The sequence below is a fragment of the Astatotilapia calliptera genome, chromosome 12 (assembly GCF_900246225.1).
Source record: "Astatotilapia calliptera chromosome 12, fAstCal1.2, whole genome shotgun sequence".
Taxonomy (NCBI): Eukaryota; Metazoa; Chordata; class Actinopteri; order Cichliformes; family Cichlidae; genus Astatotilapia; species Astatotilapia calliptera.
The window spans coordinates 8,129,858-8,152,525 of NC_039313.1; the positions used below are offsets into that span (position 1 = coordinate 8,129,858).

Consider the following 22,668-nt stretch of genomic DNA (forward strand, 5'->3'; position numbering starts at 1 on the left):
GGGAAATACGGTACATGCATTTGAATGGGGAACTCGCCCGAAACAAAGTATAGGTTTTCATTATGTGAATAACTTGAAAATCTTAGCTCAAACAGCTGCAAAACCTGTTTGCCCAGCACGGGGATATTGAATTCTATAAGATAAAGCCATAAATATGTGTGTCTGAGTCTTCTATCAAAAGTTACAGCTATTTATATGAAGTTGTACAAAAACGCTTTATTTCGTCAAGACAGTGCATTTCTTGCGATTTCCGTGCATTTGAATGGGGAACTCGCCCGAAACAAAGTATAGGTTTTCATTATGTGAATAACTTGAAAATCTTACCTCAAACAGCTGCACAACCCGTTTGCCCAGCACGGGGATATTGAAGTCTATAAGATAAAGCTATAAATATATGAGTCTTCTATCAAAAGTTACAGCTATTTATATGAAGTTGTACAAAAACGTTTTCTTTCCGCCAAGACAATGCGTTTCTAACTAATACATGCATTTGAATGGAGTTCTCAAACGAAACAAAGTATAGGTTTTCATCTTGTGAATAACTTAAATCTTGAATCTTAACTCAAACGGCTGCAAAACCTGTTTGCCTAACACAGGGATATTGAATTGATCATTTTATATTACCATCTTTAGATGTCCATGTCTCCTCTGTGGATGATGATTGCTGCATTCCTTGGTTTTTATTTGAAAATTGGCAGTCTGGATCATCAATAACATTGTCCTCGGCCTCTGAAAGATCCTCAGTCTCTGGAGCATCTTCTTCTTCATCACTATCCCAGTTGAAAAGCAGTGATAAAGCTTGTTCAGTCATCAACCTCCTGGAGCTCATTTTTGGTGTGTTGAATTGACATGAGAACAGTGACAAGAATAGGGGAGAGAAAGTTTCTTGCATACACACCTGGGTCTGAATGTATATTCAGAAGCAGTCAAAACAAAGTACGTCAAATAGAAATGTTTATTTTGGATCTGAACAACTTTTTACTTACATAAAAGTGTGTGTCAAAATAACCCGCAACATCCTCTTTGTATACAAACACTGCAGAGACATTCCAGACACATCAAAGTGTCCATATTTTACACACTAGTTCATGACCCCAGATAAGGAAAAGTCATAAGGTTTCATGAAGAAAAAGAAAGGATGACCAGTACTTTGGTCAACACAAAAACGGGAATGGGTCAAATTGACCCTTAACATAATAAGAAGGTTAAAACCTATACTTTGTTTGGGGCGAGAACTCCATTCAAACTGTCTTAGCGAAATAAAGCCTTTTTGTACAACTTCATGAAGACAGCTGTAACTGTTGATAGAGGACTCACACACACACATATTTATGGCTTTGCCTTATAGAATTCAGCATCTCAGTGCTCAGGAAATAGGTTTTGCAGCTGTTTGAGCTAAGATTTTCAAGTTAAATTACAATATCAAAAACCATTTTGGAAACTCTTTACAAGTATCAATGTAATTAAGTTCTGGCTTTTATATTTTCAGCTGATAAGGTGAACTTCATACAAACTTGAGTTAGGAAAAATCAAACTTTGTCTCGTGAGTGTACATTGTAGTGTACTGTGACTGCTCCATCACAATGTATAATTTGACTTGTGAGGTACACACAACATACACACACAAGGCCAAGAAGAAAAATCTTAATCGTTGATCTTCCAACTTTATCTTTCTGTTCTGGTTTTAGAGTCATCGTTTTCTTGACTCGTACTTTGGGAATCACCCTGTTGTGAGAAAAGGGTAAGCTGGGAGAGCATACAGCATTATACAAGCAGAGTGTTTTACCTGTATCGGTAGATCTAAGGCATAAACCTGTTATTTAAAAAGAAGTTAACTGACGTGCAGATTTAATTTTAAATTATTTCATGAACTGTCCAGGAATTACAGAGAGCTTTATACTGATATGCTAAAATTCTCTGAGTGTATTGGCTGTATATGACAAGTATTTGTAAATCATTAGTAGTTATTCTTGCATAGGTGTTTTGCTTGTTTTAAATTTGTGCACTATTTATTTTTGTATTTTGTAATCTATCTCTGATTCACTTTTTCTTACTGACCATTGTGTTACTGTAACATGTGAATTTCCCGAGTGTGGCATTAATAAAGTCTGTGTCTATGCCAAACCTCCTTTTTTAAATTTACCAACATTTCTGATTTGCAGCTAAGACTGTGACATGTTTTCACAATTTGCAAGCCAGAAGAGTGATCGCTCTTGAAGCCTGGTTGCTGCACAATACTAGGACTACTAGTTCTAGTTCTAGTACTACTGCTACTGCACAAAGCATATTGTTCAGGAATTTCACAATTTTGTTTAAGTCTAATGTGTTGGCTTAGGCTGCTGCCCCCGCGACCCGACCCCGGACAAAGCGGATGACGATGGATGGATGGATGGATGGTGTTGGCTTACAGGTAAACTTGTTTTGGGGGTGGATAGGATGAAAACTTCCAGCATCACATAATGTTTTCCGATCAGTAGGTTTGGAGTAAAAAAGAAATGGACATATATTTGTCTTTTTTGGGCTACTTTTGTGTCAAGAAAGTTAACTTTTTTAGAACTGTGATCAAAGATAACACATAAACCCTTGAAAATGTGAATGTAAAAATTGTACAAACTCCAGAAAAAGTGGCAACTGACGTGACAAAAGTGCAGGCAATTTTTTTTTACTTAAGTAGAGGTACAGCTGTTAGTGTCAAAAACACTTGAGTAAAAAATTTAATAAAGTATCGGGTCAGAAATGTGCTCAAAGTGAGAAAGTCAAAGTAGTAACCTAACTGAACCATGTGCTATAATAAAGAAAAAATAATAATATTAGTAGATAGGACTACAAACTTAGTCAGGTGGTAAAAGGCACAAAGGCCTCAGGGGTACATTTGGCAGCCAGGGTTAGAGCTCAGACACCTGGAGCCTGGGAGTTGGGGGGCTAACAACACTGACTGGTAAAATAATCTAACATCCAAGTGTTACATGGTGTTGCAGGTGATAAAAATCCATAAACCACTGTTTAGAGGCAGTTGTAGAAGTTTTCCATTTAATAAAGCCTGCAGACAAGCGATGAGCGGTAGCTAACATTCTTTAATCAAGACAAAGAACAGATACCAAGCTTTGTGAGGGACTGCCATCGCTGGGGCAGAAGGTGAGCAGAGTCTCTCACTGAGCCTAGCATGGCTCTCGGTTAAATACCTCCTTCAGGAACAAATGGCAGTACACAGCTGTTTTCACACCTTTGGTCTTTGCCCCAAAGAAAGTTTCACACTCCCTTGCCATCTCTTACAGTGGAGAAAAGACAAAAACACTCTTCCTGTGGAGTTGTCTGCTTCCCTCCAACTTCCTTACCAGACCCCCACATCTGTCTAACTGTTTGAATGGAGTATGAGGCAGACATGCTAAAACAGTGACCTAAAAGCATTACCAATAAACAATGTGATCAATACATAAATGAAAGAAATTCCTCTACAAGGTGATTGCCAGTTTTGTTGCGATTTTTAGAGACACAGAGAGTGAGAGAGATCCTGTTCTGCATTACTTTAAAAACTAAAGGGGGGTTTCAGAGCTGTTGATATACAAAGCAGTGTTCATAGAAACATTGATCAACCCTGTTTTTGGCATTGAGTGTTACATTTGTCACAGTTTCAATAAAGCTTGCAAATTCTTGCATTTATACTGGAGAGCAAAGAAAAATTAAAAGCTACTTGTACTATGGAAAATCAGTTTCATAAAAGCTACATAAACAGACCTGAAGAAGACTGTGTTTGTAAAACTAGCAGAAACGTCTGAGAACTATAAGACAGACTGTTTCTGCTATCGAAACAATTTGTGTTGTTAATCCTGAATGATTCATGTGACAACATCATAAGAAGAAGGTCATTTTACTCCACACACACACATTTGGAAAATCACATAGTTTGACCATAAAAAAAATAGTATTTGAGATCGCTGTGATCGCAAAACTGTGATTAATAGTTAAATATTATTGTTGAGGGGCACAGACAGGACTCCACACCAGGCACATGCAGAGGGGGGGGGGCTAGAGGGGCTTGAGCATCCGCCCCTTTCCTGATGGGTGCCCAAAGTGCCCTTTTGTTGAGGCAACTTTTTAAAAAAAAAAAGTATTATTATTTTTAATGTGTGCGTGCGGAGTCCTGTCTGTGGCCCTCAACAATAATATTTAACTAATAATCATAGTTTTGCTAAATAAAAGGATCTGGCTTGCATCAGTAACATGATCACATTTAACCAATGATCGCCCTTGACGGCAGAACTCGCTGGGTACGAGCCGGGAACGAGCTCACAAAAAGCACGCGCATTTGTTGCGGTCCGGAGCTGTAGGAGAAACACAAGTTAACTCAGAGACACGGACTGATGCGACAAAACCAGTAAGTAGGTGTACAGCGTATCGGAGACCGGGGATAGTTGTAACGTGGTCAGTTGTAACACTTCCAATTTCTCCAATCAGGGCTAAGTTTCAAATGATGTGACTCATCCTGTGCATGCCCAATTCAGTTCTGCTATCACATGTGAAAAATCAGTACATTTTGTCAAACACAGACAATTTAACACGAAAAAAAGTAATTTGTATGCCAAAAAGTAAGTTTTTCTACTTTATTTCAATTTGTAATAGCATTATCTGCTTTGCAGCTAAACTCATCAAACTTAAATTATGTTATTTGTATGTCTATGGGGATATATTCTGTGTAGGTCTTTAGAGCTAGTGTTTTAGCCGTTGGCTGTAATGTTAGCTAGTTCATGGCTATAGGAGTCTGGGTCAGTTGTAACAGCAACAGTCTGGGTTAGTTGTAACAATAACAATAACAATAACAACAGATGTTAAAACTTACCACACTATTACTTTAACTTATATTAAACAAGTTGGGGCAACGACATCAGCAGAGAGAAGTTCACTGGTCGCATTTGTATATGCGGTTAATGCCATTGGCAACACAAATCCTCCACTGTTTGTGTTCCCCACACATACGTTATGCAGGCCACTGTGTCAGAGATGGACCAGTAGGAAGTACTGGTAGTGGAAATAAATCAGGATGGGTGCAAGAAACAGATTTCCTCATCTTTCTGAAGCACTTTGCAAACCACACCAAGGTAAGCCATGATAAAAAGTAATGGAATTGCGATGCTGGTGAACAACTACATTTTTTCAGCTTCATTGTTATGTTCAAAATTGGTGCAAGAGTTGTAGGTTATAATGCCCACTGAGCCAATGAGGCCAAACTCAAGGAAGACCAACCAAAATTAATGAAATATTCAGTTGCAGAAAATTCCAGAATTTGTCTTTTTTGGGGGGTTGGAATATGTTCAAAAGCTAGATTTCTGCATTCTGTCACACACACACACATCTACATAAATGGATGTAAGTGCATTCATGTGTTGAATAAAAAAGATGTTAATGTTTTTTTAGTACCCTTATTTCATTGTGTTACATTTTACCCCAGGATATGTTACAACTAACCCAGACTATGGGGTTAATTGTAACATTTCACTCTTCGTGCTTGAGACCATACCATGCAATGGGTAATTGTGCTGCAGAGAAAATAGCTGCACTATTTAATAGCAGAGACATGTAAATACTTTGCATTACAGTTTAAATCCACTACCTTAAAAGAGCTCCAATTTACAGACAGAAATGTCAAAAATGTTACAACTATCCCCGGTCTCCCCTACACTGTAGTGTATAGCACCCAGGAGTATCAGCTTATTACGTACACGTTGGTAAGTTGTCTTGTTGCAACGAACGAACTGAAACAAATGAACTGAAACAAATGAGCGTACTGTGTGTGCAACAGCGTGACAAACATTACCTGTCCTTTTATTAACTGCACATGTAGTGCTGGTCATAGCTGCTGGCTACCTGTGTAAGGCTGTAATGGGTCTGTAGCTCTGTCACCGTTTTAGGGAACATATTTAGTTTTAAAGTAAGTTACAGAGCTTTTCCTGCCTTTCTGGAGGGATTATATTTCACTAAAAACGATCTAATATGCATGTCCACATAATTATGCATTATTATAATATTTTAAAAAACACACGCTGTATTTTAAAGAACATACATTAAGTGGTAAATGGCCTGTATTTGTATTTTACTAAAGCGCTTTACACATCCAGTCATCCACACACTGGTGATAGCAGCTACATTATAGCCACAGCCACCCTGGGGCGCACTGACAGAGGCGAGGCTGCTGGACACTGGCGCCACCGGGCCCTCTGACCACCACCAGTAGGCAACGGGTGAAGTGTCTTGCCCAAGGACACAACGACCAAGACTGTCCGAGCCGGGGCTTGAACGGGCAACCTTCCGATTACAAGGCGAACTTCCAACTCTTGAGCCACGATCGCCCCAAGAAGCCAAAATTTGGATTTTACAGCAGTAAAATTATTGTATCTCAAACAGTTTAAAAATGTAATAAGCTTTGCCCCTGCACAGAGTGGATAGTGAAACAAATGGAATCATCATAATGACATTATTTCATATTTATTACTTCCCCCTCCTCATTGCTTTATTATTGTAGCTCTAGTAATAAATAATAATGTAAGGATTCTGGATCAGCACCATGATGCCCATAGTACAGTATTCTGAAGAAGGTCTAAAATGTCACTGTGTGTGCGTGCATGTGTTTGCTTTATGTAAATGGATTTTTTTAAATTATTACTCATGATATAACATTGTCCAGACATGCCTGGTAAGGACATGAGGAGGAAACAGTAGGAGCTGTGTGAGGCTACTAAAGGCATTGCTATAACATTTTTCTGTCATCATTTTATTATAGATTAAGTGCAAGAGTTGTTAGGTGTGGATAATTAGATTATAGTTTATTGCAATAGCAAGTTGTGCCTTGTTCTCAGATGTCTGTGAAGGTTCTCAGTCATCCAGGTCATCGTAGTCAAAGGAGCTTGCAAAGCTTGTTCTCAGATAGACAGCGAGTGGAGAGTGATATATGAAATGATGGGATGGAAGGAAGAAGAGAAGCAAAGAGTGATTCACAGGCAGAGCCTAAATTATTTCTCACAGTTTTTTGCTGCCTTATGGTTCCAAGCGCTGTCACCAATCTTTGCATTTTGTTATTATCTCATGACACTTGTTTAATCAGCTACCATCTCTCCTATGGACTTTTTACTGTCTACAGTCTCAGATCAACACAGCCCTGCCCTCCAGTACTATCCACAGCAACCCCTCAACAGCAACATTGTACCCATCAGGTAGAACATCGGCTACGTTTGTTTTGCCTTGTTGCCCATATTAGATTCTTGGTGAATGTGTGTTGTTGTTATTCACCCTGTTTCAATGTGCCCCTTTTTAACTTTGAGCACCCGCCCCTTTAAACCTCTCTGCACGGCCCTGGTCCCATAAAAATACGGTTATATCCAGTAATGTACAATTAGTTGCGCTAATTTGACATGGAATCTCGCCTTTTTCAAGTGCCGCTAAACATTAAATAAGGAACATGTTAATGTGATTAAACAATGAAATCATCTATAAATAGGGAAAAAAATCTTTAAAAAACGGTAATATTCCGGCAGCTGGGGCGCCAAAATACGACCGTAAAATAACAGAAAATAACTGTCCCATAAAAATACGGTTATTTTCAGTAATGAAAATAGAGTTTGTTGCGCTAATTTGACAGGGGATTCTGCCTTTTCCAAGTGCTAGTTAGTGATCAAAACGCGATCAAACAATGAAATTACCTATAAACAAGGTCACTGAATGTGGAAATATGAATCATAATACGTAAATGTACAGAAATATACAGTTAACAGTTGGTTTGAATAATAATTGATTGCATGCCCTGGGACAGAGGTGAGGTGAGGCATAACTAGCAGTGATAATAATACTTATGTGATGTAACACAAGCTTATAGGGATCATGTTATATACTTTTCCATAGCATTACATTTGAATTCGATCTTTCAAATAAAGGACAGATATTTGTGAGATCATGATACATTTGTGAATGTATTTTAACAATCTAAATATGCATATGTACAGACAGATACATTTAATAATCAAGACAATTATGTTGTATTACATTACAGTGATTTAACGTTAATTTACATTCAAAATGTGAAGTCAAAGTCTATTTACGTAACTTTAATGATATTCTAGAAGAACAGAACATTACTGTAAAATGCACAGTAAAATACCTTCATATTAGGGTTTTTTTCCTATGGTCGCAGCGTTACCCGTGACCTTGTTGTTAGTTCACATTCATTGGCCGATGCTTAGCGTCATGTTATTTATATTAATTGCAATTCCTACCTCTACATTTCTTTTTCAAAATATATAATTAGCAAAGCGTGTCCGTGCAATGTTTTATATTGTGAAATTCAGAGAAATCTTAACAAAGAAGCTCACAGAGAAAGATTGAGCTTGTTATTTAACCCCAAGCTGATAGGGAGCGCACCTTATTAAAACACTTGCTGTGCTACAATGTGCCTCAAAGTTCAACAACAGCACAACAGAAGTCACTCATGGTACAGCACTCTCGCTACAAAACAACAACTGTCAGTGACGCTGCACCACGGCGTAAACACAACATTCAAGATAACAGTTAAAAGTAACGTAACCATAAACAATAGAACAAGAACATCTAAACAGCAGCACATGTCCCAAGGCATGATGGGAGATCTCCAGTCCAGAGGGTGGTGGTATAACACCTAAAGTTGTTTGCTACCCGCCATAAAAAGATAGGCGAAGAAGGGTCTTATAACAATGGTGATGACGATGATGGCGTACAGGAAACTGCCGGTTCAATTGGGCGTGGATCGTTGCGCAGATCTGTAAACACTGTTAATAGTGAACTGGGATTGTGTATTACCATACGCGGTGCATGTTTGTGTTATCAGTAAATCCCTTTAGTCTTTGTCTCGCCGAAGGGCGTGTTTAGTCAGTAGGACTTCAGGAGGTGTGAAGACGCGTACTAAAACAAGGGACTGCACCAAGTCAGCGGACGGTAAGACCAAGTTAACCACTGTCTGCTTGGCTGTAAAATAAGCATGTATTCTGGTAGCGATCATGTCGATGAAACATGGTTTCAGGACTCGAGGTGTAATTGTGGGCAGCACTATAATGTGTACTGCATACAAAGCACCAAAACCTCAACATTCATGTAACGCACTGCAAAGAAAAGAAACGGGAAAGCTGATCGTTAGGCTCCAGTTTTCAGGTATGAGTCCTGGTGTACAACCAATGCAGCACGGTTGCTTTTTTCTTTGCGTTTAACTCAAAGTGTGGGGAGTTTGCGAGCCCTTTTCAAGTGCTTCTCTGCGCTTCTTTCAAGAAATGTTCAGACATATTGGCCAACATGTAACTTACATGACAACAAGCTGGCGCATTAAAAAAAACATTTTATTTTTATTTTTAAAAATATCCTGTAATAATGAAGTCCCTGGGGCCTGGTTTAGAGCGTTACATTTCATAAATTGATTATTGCTGATTTCAAGTCCACTGCGATGCTGTACAAAAACGTTCTATATGCCCAACAAATTATGAATCGAACTGTACGAATATTTCCTGTAAAAATCCATATACACTCTCTTACCACTTTATTAGATAGGCATGTAAATATCTAACCAGCAGTTATGGCAGCAACATGTAGCCATGGTCAAGTTGACCTCCTCGGGTTCAAACGGAGCATTAGAAAAGGGGCATGGTTGTTGGTGCCACACAAGTTAGTCCCACTATTTCAGAAACTGCTGGTATGCTGGAATTTTCCCACACAGCCTAAGCTTTACGGAGACGGGTCAGAAGAAGAAAACAGGAATGACAGTTTTCTGTCTACACCCCCAAATGCCAATATCCAAATAAATGAATTATAAGAACATAAAATTTAAGTCTCCCACCATACAGTTGGGGAGAGAAGCTGTCCAAGTTAGACACATTATTGTACCAGGCAATAAACATGTAAAGCTGGACAGTCCGTGGGACTGAAAAAGTTTTGGAGCAAGCCCCAAGTGACCATTACAAGAACTCCGCTCTTGTCACATATACAGGGAGTGCAGAATTATTAGGCAAGTTGTATTTTTGAGGAATAATTTTATTATTGAACAACAACCGTGTTCTCAATGAACCCAAAAAACCCATTAATATCAAAGCTGAATGTTTTTGGAAGTAGCTTTTAGTTTGTTTTTAGTTTTAGCTATTTTAGGGGGATATCTGTGTGTGCAGATGACTATTACTATTATTAGGCAAATGAACAAAAAACAAATATATACCCATTTCAATTATTTATTATTACCAGTGAAACCAATATAACATCTCCACATTCACAAATAGGGCTGGGCCATATTATACCGTTCACGGTAATACCGGTATAATGTTAGGCAACGATAGGAAAATGAAATATCGCGATAGAATGGGAGTAAAACGCGCATGCGCAGTGCCTTTGTTTTCATACGCACATGGACGATTGTTGAGTGAAACAGATGAACCAGAATTGGTTTGTAAAAATGGTGCAACTTCCGTGATGTGGAACTGGTTTGGTGTTTGTCTGTCAGATACACGACAAAGCACATTTTTTTTGCAGAACATGCAAGCGGCCGTTGTTATTGTCATATTTGTCGGACTAAGATGCTCTTAAATCTGGGAGTAATCTGGGTCCTAAACTCCGTATGCTTCAGGTCAAACAACACTGCAGCGTCACTTAGAGTTAAAAACTGTCTAAATTCTTTCATCTTTAATAAAACGATCAGCATTGCTGCTTTACCAGGTGTAACTATAAAGTTTAACTTCCAGGCATCCATGAAAACAAAAGTTATTACATTTAACTGAGTTAGAAGTTAGCAGGAAGCTAGCGGAAGTTAGCTCGCTAGTTACCTAAGCATGATATTGCATGTTCTGACTGAGAGATTTCTGCAAAAAATCAAACGTACAGCTCTGCTATCACTTCCAACATAAATGAAGACAGGAAACTAAACAGCAGTGACGTTTGTAGGGTTACTGAAGTTGGGCTAGCTAGTATATAATGATGTGCTACGTGATCGCTAGCGACACAGCTATGTTAGCATAACATAAACAGTGAAGCTGGAGGACGAACACTAACACTTTTCCACTTATAAAAGTTAACGTGAAGGTTCTTCATGGTTAGAGACAACTGCAATCGCATGGCAGGATGCTGTAAACGGACCAAACTTCAGTCAGGAGAACAACTGAGATAATCCATCCACAATACGAGTTTAGTCATTAATATACTGCAACAACATGGGAATAGAGCAGCTGCCAGAGAATTCAACATTAATGAAACAATGGTACAGAAGTGGAGGAAGCAAGAAGAATGAGTTTAATAAAGTTTGATTTATCTGACTGCTTTGTTTCGCTTAATGTGCCTTATAATCCCGTGCACCTTACGGTCCGAAAAATGCATACTGCACACTGCAGTTTAATGTTGCAAAGCACCTATTTTTAACTTCAGTGGATATTATACATGGTTATGCTCAGGATATGTCAGCCCATTTCTACTGGAAATGCCTTTTGGTTAAACTTTCAGCAAGGAATTTGCATTTGCACTGTTACATTTTTATAAAGCTTTAATGTACATAAAAACCAGCTTCTTGTTTAAGTGAAAATAAATGGAAGGTTGTCTTTTTGCGCTAGTAATGTTGTGGAGTTGTATTTTGTCTCGCATCAATTATATCGTCGGTTATATCATTATCGCAAATTTTCAAATATATATCGTGATAAATATTCTTGGCCATATCGCCCTGCTCTATTCACAAATATACATTTCTGACATTCAAAAACAAAACAAAAACAAATCAGCGACCAATATAGCCACCTTTCTTTGCAAGGACACTCAAAAGCCTGCCATCCATGGATTCTGACAGTGTTTTGATCTGATCACCATCAACATTGCGTGCAGCAGCAACCACAGCCTCCCAGACACTGTTCAGAGAGGTGTACTGTTTTCCCTCCTTGTAAATCTCACATTTGATGATGGACCACAGGTTCTCAATGGGGTTCAGATCAGGTGAACAAGGTGGCCATGTCATTAGTTTTTCTTCTTTTATACCCTTTCTTGCCAGCCACGCTGTGGAGTACTTGGACGCGTGTGATGGAGCATTGTCCTGCATGAAAATCATGTTTTTCTTGAAGGATGCAGACTTCTTCCTGTACCACTGCTTGAAGAAGGTGTCTTCCAGAAACTGGCAGTAGGACTGGGAGTTGAGCTTGACTCCATCCTCAACCCGAAAAGGCCCCACAAGCTCATCTTTGATGATACCAGCCCAAACCAGTACTCCACCTCCACCTTGCTGGCATCTGAGTCCTATCTGACTGTTAGATAGGAAGTACTTAGAAAAGGATAGGAAAAAAGTGCTTGTGCGAATGGGTGAATTTACAAGCGCTTTGAATGCTCAGAGTAGAAAAACGCTATATATGAACCAGTCCATTTACTAGGGCTGGACCATATCATATCGTAATACCGATATAATGTTCGGCAATGATAAGAAAATGAAATATCGCGATAGAATATGGATGCACATGCGTAGTGCCTTTGTTTTCATATGCACATAGCTGTAAAAGCATGGCGGTGACGGAGAATGAGTAGGGCGAAAGCGGATCGTTGAATGAAATGGATGAACCATAATTGGTTTGTAAAAATGCTGCAACTTCATTGGTGTGGAACTGGTTTAGCTTTTGTCCATCAGATACACAACAAAGCACTATTTTTGGTAGAGCATGCTAGCGGGCCATCGTTATTACCGTGTTTTTTTTTTTTTTTTTTTTTGGAAAATACAGCTCACTTAAAATCAATCTTTTTGATTTTTCTGAAAATCAACAGTGCCCCTTATAAACCCGTGTACCTTATGTATGAATTCTGGTTGTGTTTACTGACCTCAAAACGATTTTATGTGTACGGCGCTCGAAAATCTGTCAAATGTTTTAGTACGACTTTGCTAAGCTACAAATCCGCACCGCTTGATGAATTGTCGGAGCATTACGGCTATCGTAAGCAGAAGCCTCGCGGAGTGATTCGTACTGGGTTTCAGCATAATATTACCGTATTGTGTGTGTGTATAACCTCTTTTTAAGTTTTGTGGATATTATATATGGTTATGCTGAGGATTTAGGCGACCGTGGTGCTGGGGGTTGGGAAGCGCATCTGTAACCGGAAGGTCGCCGGTTCGATCCCCGGGCTCTCTGTCCTGGTCGTTGTGTCCTTGGGCAAGACACTTTACCCTACCGCCTACTGGTGTTGGCCAGAGGGGCCGATGGCGCGATATGGCAGCCTCGCTTCTGTCAGTCTGCCCTGTGGCTGCAACTGTAGCTTGCCTTCACCAGTGTATGAATGCGAGAGTGAATGAATAATGGAATTGTAAAGCGCTTTGGGTGCCTTGAAAAGCGCTATATAAATCCAATCCATTATTATTATTATTATTATTATATGTCGGCCAGTTTTCACTGGAAATGCCTTTTGGTTAAACTGTCAGCAAGGAATTTGCATTTGCACTGTTAAGTTTTTATATAACTTTAATGCACATAAAAACTACTGCTTGTTTAAGTGAAAATACATTGATGTTTTTTGCACTAATAAAGTTGTAAAGTGTTTTGTCTAGTGTCAATTATATCGTCAGTTATATTGTTATTGCAAATTTTCAAATATATATCATGATAAATATTTTTGGTCATATCACCCTGCTCTACCATTTATCATAATATATTAATTAATATTAAAATTAGAAAGGGTGTCTCCCTCCTGAATTAGAATTGGGAGCTAGTTCCCTAAAATAGGGGCCTGAAAAGCTGAAGGTTTGCCTCCCACTCTACTTTTAAATATCCTAGGAACCACAAGTAAACCAGCACTCTGAGAGTCGCATGCTGTATTGGGATCATAGAATACTATGAGGTCATTAAGATAAGACTGGGTCTGATTATTCAAGACCTTGGATATGAGGTGAAGAATTTTAAAGTTGATTCTGAATTTTTAAACAGGGAGCTAATGAAAAGACACCAGCATGGAAGAAATATGCTCTTTTTCTACTCCCTGTCAGTACTCTTCATGCAGCATTTTGTATTAAATAAAGGCTTTTCAGGGAGTTTTTAGGACATACTGATAATAATGAATTACAATAGTCCAGCCTAGAAGTAATAAATGTTTGAATTAGTTATTGAACATAACTCTGAGACTGAATGTTTCAAACTTTAGAGATATTTAGAGTACAATGGGGAAAAAGCAGTCCGATATATTTGTTTAATATGTGTATTGAAGGATATATCCTGGTCAGAAATAAGTCAGAGATTCCACACAATGTTACCAGAGGTAACCAGCTTAAGAATCTGGTAAGATACCATATTTCTAAGCTATTTAGGGCCAAATACAAGGACCTCAGTTTTATCTGATTTAGAACAAGAAATTAGAGGTCATCCAGGTCTTTGTCTTTAAGACATTTCGGTAGTCAGTGTGTGTATTATCTGGCTTCACTGATACCTATATACTTAGAGGTGGGTATCATATCCCTACCAATGAAACTGTATGCTATACCTTCGAATTATATTGTCTCAGGGGAGCATCATATCATGCACAAAATGCACACAGATGACTGCAGTACATCCTCGAGCAATAAATCTGTACAAATTACAAGATGTGGCAATCCTATTAGTCCTGTAGCTTATAACAACACTTGTATCATTACATTAGTACTTTCAATTAAAATATAAGATTCGGGGGAATTTGGGTATTTTACGTTTTTTTTGCTTTTAATTTTACTCTCAGACAAGCATCTTGTGACACAGTAAGCACCTCCTATATTAGTTTTCTGAACTTGTATGACAAAAAAACAGTTTTAGATGAAAATGGTAATGTAATTATACTGATTAATTTGTTTCAATTTGTGCCCTTCAATTGTCCACTGTGAAGTGACCTGTGAGCCCTGACCTCCTGTTTACCGAAGAGTTCACTCCAGCCAGAGTCAGCGGGATGGAGCAGGAGGAGGCTCTGTGCTTTTTGAAGGCATTTTTGGAGGAGTTTCCAGCTGCTCTGGAGGAAGGCGCTTCACTTCCTGTTAGCCCTCTTAGTCGTAAATTCACAATGGAGGAGTTGCATGGAGAGAGCCTGGAGCTGGGCCTGAGGCTATTGGCAAACAGGTATGACTGGGAAGGAGACAAACTGAATAGAAGGTTGTAACGATGAACAAATTTATTTTTCTGTGGACCAATAAGAGAAAATGATTGTGGCTATCTAAGACACACACCATTTAGTTAGTAAAGGGCCTTAATTAATATTATAAATACAAAGGATTATACTGTGGATTATTTTACATATTCCATTTTTTTAAATGTAATGATTTTTAGTGTATGGTGATACACAAGCAGACATGAAGTAAAACTTATTTATTCTTGTTTTATACAAACTGTAAATGTCAGTCGAATGCTGGTTATTGTTGTATACTAATAATGAATTGCATTTATATAGCGCTTTTCAACGCACCCAAAGCGCTATTCATTCACTGTCACATTCACACACTGGTGGAGGCAAGCTACAGTTGTAGCTACAGCTGCCCTTTGGCAGACTGACAGAAGCGAGGCTGCCATATCGCGCCATCGGCCCCTCTGGCCAACACCAGTAGGCGGTATGGTAAAGTGTCTTGCCCAAGGACACAATGACCAGGACAGAGAGCCCGGGGATTGAACCGGCGACCTTCCCAACCCCCTGAGCCACGGTCGTCTCTTTATATACGCATAACAAGGGAAAGAGGCAAAGTAACCATTAATCCTACAGTGTTTAGTTCAGTATTGTACTTTTAATAGAAATTTTATTTGCAGATTAGAGAGATTGCATCTAACATTTTTGTTAACATTTTGTTAGGTAAGAAGTAGGGATGGGAATCGAAACCCGGTTCCCACTGTTTCAATTCCTTGGAATTGTTTGCCATTTTTGCAAACAATTCCCTTATCGATTCCAGTCGCCCCGAATGACGTCACCATGTTGCGGAGCGTCATTTACTAAGCGGCTCAAACACTCAAAAGTTTGGTTATACTTTACGAGAACGGATGACGACAGGGCAACTTGCAATACTTGCAAGTAGATATTTCATTTAAGGGAGGAAACACTACGAATATGCAAAAGCATTTGCTCACAAAACACGCGATGACCTTAAATGAATGTCGTGTTTTTAATTCCGCTCTGGATTCATGAATCTCAACCCAGAAACAGCGGTAACGTTTGTACGTCCACTCCCGTTAATGCGGCAGGTAAATAATTAACTAACAGTGCATATTATGTTAGCGCGATCTGCCTTATTACAAAACCTGCCATTACTGTGCGCTGCATTTAGGTGACCATGATGAGAGAGACAGACAGAAGCTGTGTTCCAAAACGTCGGCTGCATCCTTCGGAGGACCTGGCCTTCGCAGTCTACGTGGGCTGGGTCCTTTGAAGACCGAGAAGGCTGGAAGTGCGAGGCTGTGAAACGGAACGGTCTAGCCTTCAGATTTGCGTCACCGCTGTCTCGGTGGAGTTTAATAAACTCGGCCGTCTGCTCCTTGCTATCTAAAATATAACAGGACACTGGCGTAAATTCTCGACCGTCTCACACTTCTGTTTAATCAGTTTTCTGTTTGACGTTTATTCAGCTGTGTGAAAATCCCGGAGGAACCCACCAGATAGATTAATAACGTTTTATTAAATCTAATAACTTTGATCTCAGCCAAACCGATTTACTCCGGATCAAATAAAACACAGAAAAAAGGCAAACAATTAAATTTTTAAGTTATCCGAGTGACTTACTGTATATATCATGTTTAACCTGAGTAGCGAAAGAGCGGGGATCTGAAAACGACGAAGCCGCAATTCCGCTGCTCTCGCCGGCTCGAGTGACCACTGAACCCCTCCGGCTTGCTATCCAGCGGGTGGCTAACAGACGTCTCCAAAAACGTCGGCGCACTTTTGCAAATATGCGATGTCTTGATAAACCAAGCAGATATTTGAAATTTAAACAGCTTCTTTCTCGCCTGAAAATATGTTAAAAGTTTATTTTGTGACCCAGAAAGAGTAATAAGACTAATTTTAAAACTTAGCAGCGGCCGCCATTGCTGGCAGCTGAAATTTGGCTGGGCCGCGCTATGAATTCTGGGATATGGTGGGCCACGAAGGACACACCCGACCCATCCTTCAAATTCGTGGAAATGAAGGACGCATTTGTCGGCCGCATTTGAAGGAGTCGACGAATTGGTTGGCTCAGATGCTGGCAGTTCTCGCTGCAGTCTACCGTTAGTGTCTTCTTTCAGGCCAGGATATACGAATGTCAACGAGTAGGGCTGGGCGATATGACCCAAAATTCATATCTCGATATTTTTTAGCTGGATGGCGATATAAGATATATCTCGATATTTTATTAACTTTTATTAACATACAGCATAGATGTACATGAAAAAAACTACTCAAAAATAAATTATGAGCATTTATTAAATAATAATGATCCATAAATAAAAGAAAACTTTGTTGTTTTTGTGCATAACAAAGAGCTCACAATTGTGCAGTCAAAATGTAAACTAACAGACGCTGAGCATAATAACAAAGACAGATTTCACAACTGCTCTGTTCCCAACTTCTACTATGTGACTGACAGCCTGGAGTTTGAAACCCTCTTTGTAACCGTGTCTCTTAACAGGTGCCATTTATGGTCCTTATACACACACAATACGGTAATATTACGTTGAAGCACAGTACGTATCACTCCGCCAGCCTCCGGACTACGGTAGCCGTAATGCTCCGACAATCCATCAAGCGGTGCAGCTCCGTAGCTTACCAAAGTCGAACTAAAACATTTTTGGACAGATTGCTGAGCGCCGTGTTCCACATGAAATCGGTTTGCGGTCATCAAGCACAACCAGAATTCATACATAAGGCGCGCTGTCAACTTTTGAGAAAATGAAAGGATTTTAGGCTGTGCATGGCGTTAGCGCGGTTAGCTCGTTAGCGTGGTTAGCTCGTTAACACGTTGACGCCGTCCAGCCCCACGCACGGGGCGATGCGCAGTAACTCGTTAACGGAGATTTGCCGTGTCCATCTTGTTGCTGCCTGCAGGTGAAGCGATGGGGGTGGAGGGGGAGCTGTGTTTAGTGAAGGAGAGGCGAGGCCGAGTAACGTTGCGTAGAGACAAAAGTGGACGAAAGAGAACTTGTGGCTCCACAACTATAATTATAACGTAACATAGGCTATATCGATATAAAGGATATGGTCACATCTTATATCTCATATAAAAATATATCGATATTTTTAAAAAACTCAATATATCGCCCAGCCCTATCACCGAGCAGTGTCTAAGTTTGTGGTAAAAGGCTTGCACCCATTTGCACCCAGAAGTGTGAGACGGTCGATTTTCGGTAAGTGAATGTGTTTAATTGTAGGCAGGGACATTACTGGATATTCTTGTGTAATTGCTACAGAACAATTTATGTTATATTTTGTTATTGCTACAGAAGAATATTTTATTATTTTACATTTACAATTTTTTTTTTCCTGGTGACCCCGTGACACCCCATTGAAGAGCCATAGGCTGGATCTCTTAAGATCTCACTGTTGGGTTTGTAAGGCCATGTTACTCCTAAATTTCTGTCTTGTTCAAAGAGAAGATATAAAACAAAGTTCTAAGCTAATCAACCTTAGTGTTCTCCTTTTTAAAAAAAAAAAAGAAAAAAAGAATCGATAAGAGAATTGATAAAGAATCGAATCGTTAAACAGAATCAAAAATGGAATCGGAATCGTAAAAATCGTATAAATACCCATCCCTAGTAAGAAGTCTGGGCTTCTAGAAATCAATAATCTGCAGTCAATCTTTCTGCAATGAGAAGAGGCTGGTAAAAGACTTTCAAACACTTTTAAACTTTGAGCAGGAAAAAGTAACACTTAAAAACTGTGACTGGCTTTCTGTTCTGCTCATATTTTCTACAGATGTATTCCCTGTCAGGAAGGTTTCATTTCCTGTCTGCAGAAACAAAATTGTTCATGCCACTTCCTTTTTCCTAAACACAATCTTTGCTGCCAGAGAAATGCAATTCTGTAGAGGAAAAGAAGTGCATTTACAGGTTACTGCCCAAAAATTATCTTTTCTTTTTTCTGTCCACAATTTGGACTTTGGTGCAACACTTTGTAACTGCAGTTAGAAAAATGACTCAAATTTCAAGAGATTACACAACATGTATTTATCTCTGTGTTTGTTCAGGGGTGCTTCTCCAAGACTCGGTGCCCTCCTTTGCCAGGCAGCATATTCCCAGCTGCTGCAGACTGACCTTTTACCTTACCAGTGCCCTGAGGAACCTGAAGGTGACCAAGAAGAGAAGGCAGATGACAAAGCAGTCTGTATGTTTGTGGTGCTTTGAATATATTGCATTATACTGAAAGATGCCAATTCAATTCAAGCAGACAGAATGAAATAATCTTGTGTTTGGAAGTTGTCTGTCCAGGATCATATATCTGATATACACTCTCCAAGTAACTTGATACCAACTTATCATTACCAAATATCATTAGCGGTACTAACACAGATCACATTCACACTTGTCTTCACATCTCAGGTCTTATTGGCATGTTCGCAGACTATAATTTATCTTTTACAGTGCAATTTGAGGCTGCAAAAGGGGAGATGATAATTTATCCAATACATATCACCCTGTCTGCTGCCACACAGCCAACTTGGGCACAGCCTCAGCCTCGATGATGCCACATGTGTGTGAAAGGGTCCGTTTTAACACAAACAATTATAATTTCAGTTTCTAAAGTTTTTAAACAAGTAAAAAACTAAAATTGAAACTATGAGTAGACCTCTCCTCTATAAGGAACTGGTGTACATTTGCATAGTGGTTGGAAATATTGCATTGCACTGCACTGAAAAGTAGTATTTTGACTTCCATCCATTCGCTTCCACTTATACTTTTCAGGGTCGTGGGGGGTGCTGGAGCCTATCCCAACTGTCATAGGGCGAGAGGCGGGGTACACCCTGGACAGGTTGCCAGTCTGTCACAGGGCTAACACTAACACAGGGCAATTTGGCTTAACCAATTAACCTATCCTCACAAACTGCATGTCTTTGGATGGTGGGAGGAAGAAAGATCACAGAAAGACCCCAGCCTGATGGTGAAATTGAACTCAGGAGCTTCTAGCTGTGCGGCAACAGTGCTAACCACCGTGCCACCTGGAAGTAGTTTGACTTCCATTGTACATATTAATTCAAGGAATAAAATGCCTTTGTCCATGATGTTATTGAAAAAAAAAAACCAGAAATATAACAGGTTTCTTACTTGTATTGTAATTTATTGTCAGTATTTCAATCAGAGGCAGTCCAACGCACCTTCCTGAATAAACTGATAGATGTAGCACTGGCGTGGCACAGAAACTTCCCCAAGGTGGCTCTTTGTCCCTCTCGCAACCTCCAGTGCTCCATTCATGCCATCAAAAACACCCGGAGAAAAATGGAGGACAAACATTTGGCTTTAGCCGAGTTCAACCAGCTCTTTGGAATTCAGGTATGAAAAATATCACAGACACAAAAATAAAAACTGAAATTACAATCCCAACTAATTATCAAACATCGTGTCATATAAAAAAAAAAGTTTTCACAGGACCGCATAAAGTCCTGTTAAAACTAAGTGTACCCTTACTGCTTGTATAGAAATAAAGTAAGCAGCAGTGAGGTGCTGATCCTCTATAAAAGCCATATTTGAAGAAAGCCAAGCATACACAGATGCTGCACGGTGGTGGAGAGGTGATTTAGATTTGTTGTGCAGCATATCTTGCAGTCACCAACTTCACCATGAGCTCCTCTGCATACCAAAGTATTTTAGAGTCCCATCTGAGGGGTTGGCTAGATCTGGGGATTGGTAGGCTGCATCCTGGGATCACTGCTGCCTATGGGGGGCATCTGTCAGCCCACACTTCAGAGGGTGTGTATTGTAGGTGGTCCTACAAGCCACTGAATCATGGGGTACACTTAGTTTTTCACAAAACTGCATTCTGTGACATTTATTTATGACTGTGTCTTTCTTTCCCTCCCGTATGGTCCAGGATGATGTAGATCGTGCTTACTATGCTGTGTTTGATGGCCATGGAGGGGTGGATGCAGCAACCTACGCTTCCACTCACCTCCATGTTGTTCTAAGTAAACAGGAGATGCTGCAGAGTGATGCAACCACAGCCTTTAAAACAGCCTTCAAACGCACAGATGACATGTTCAGAAACAAGGCCAAGAGAGAGGTACTGAGAAATCAGCAGTGCAGCATCTTGAGCACAATGTTTTCTGCTGACATTTACATGCTATAGTACTCAACTTGGTGTGCTGTCTTGCTCTGTCTTTTGTCTTTAAATTACACCTTTGTGTGCTGCAGCGTCTCCGGAGTGGCAGCACAGGAGTGGCAGTACTGATCCAGGATCAAGAGCTGACTGTTGCTTGGCTGGGAGACTCTCAGGCAATACTGGTCAGAGATGGGCATGTTGTTAGACTCATGGACCCACATAAACCAGAGAGAGAGGTAAGAATCCCACATACAAACACACAACCTCTGCTGCCTCAAATTTCATACTATGTTGTATTCCAAAATGGGAATGCAGATAAAATATTTGGAAAGTTTATTGCGTGATATGGATCAAACATCCCTCAGAGCTCAAAAAAACACATGCGCGTACACACACACACACACACACAGTGTGTGTGTGTGTGTGTGTGTGTGTACGCGCATGTGTTTTTTTTAACTATTACTAACAAATGCAGTTACTTCATGTGAAGTTAAATTACTCATGCACTTATTTTTACATACTCACACATAATGGTGAGAAGGAAACCAGAAGCTAAACTCCTTCTCTGATGTGTTAAACTGTCCAGGATGAGAAACAGAGAATTGAGGATCTTGGAGGCTGCATTACTTTCATGGGTTGCTGGCGTGTTAATGGCACATATGCTGTATCGAGAGCCATAGGTAAGTCAGTCCCAACTCACAAAACCACAGAAATGTACAGTGGGGCAAAAAAGTATTTAGCCAGCCACCGATTGTGCAAGTTCCCCCACTTAAAATGATGACAGAGGTCAGTAATTTGCACCAGAGGTACACTTCAACTGTGAGAGACAGAATGTGAAAAAAAAATCCCTGAATTCACATGGTAGGATTTGTAAAGAATTTATTCATAAATTAGGGTGGAAAATAAGTATTTGGTCACCTCAAACAAGGAAAATCTCTGGCTCTCACAGACCTGTAACGTCTTCTGTAAGAAGGTTTTCTGTCCCCCACTCGTTACCTGTATGAATGGCACCCGTTTGAACTCATCATCTGTATAAAAGACACCTGTCCACAGCCTCAAACAGTCAGACTCCAAACTCCGCCATGGCCAAGACCAAAGAGCTTTCGAAGGACACCAGGAAAAGTATTGTAGACCTGCACCAGACCTGCACCAAGCAAGCAGCTTGGTGTGAAAAAATCAACTGTGGGAGCAATCATCAGAAAATGGAAGACATACAAGACCACTGATAATCTCCCTCGATCTGGGGCTCCACGCAAGATCTCTTCCCGTGGGGTCAAAATGATCATGAGAACGGTGAGCAAAGATCCCAGAACCCACGGGGGGACCTGGTGAATGACCTGCAGAGAGCTGGGACCAAAGTAACAAAGGTCACCATCAGTAACACACTACAACGGCAGGGAATCAAATCCCGCAGTGCCAGACGTGTTCCGCTGCTGAAGC

At 39.9% G+C, this 22,668-nt stretch overlaps 1 protein-coding gene across 2 annotated transcripts in view; it reads left to right on the forward strand.

Annotated features, from left to right (window-relative positions):
• The first annotated feature begins 8,676 nt into the window (after positions 1-8,676).
• The window catches only part of ppm1f (protein phosphatase, Mg2+/Mn2+ dependent, 1F), a 22,502-nt gene continuing 8,510 nt past the window's right edge, over positions 8,677-22,668 (forward strand). Inside the window, exons 1-7 of one of the 2 annotated variants that reach the window (XM_026188090.1) lie at positions 8,677-8,955; positions 14,857-15,083; positions 19,163-19,299; positions 20,260-20,462; positions 21,001-21,189; positions 21,321-21,464; positions 21,815-21,908. In XM_026188090.1, the coding sequence (XP_026043875.1) occupies positions 14,917-15,083; positions 19,163-19,299; positions 20,260-20,462; positions 21,001-21,189; positions 21,321-21,464; positions 21,815-21,908 (934 nt within the window). In that variant the 5' untranslated portion in view covers positions 8,677-8,955; positions 14,857-14,916. The remainder of the gene's footprint in view (positions 8,956-14,856; positions 15,084-19,162; positions 19,300-20,259; positions 20,463-21,000; positions 21,190-21,320; positions 21,465-21,814; positions 21,909-22,668) is intronic. The other variant, XM_026188091.1, reaches the window with a different exon arrangement.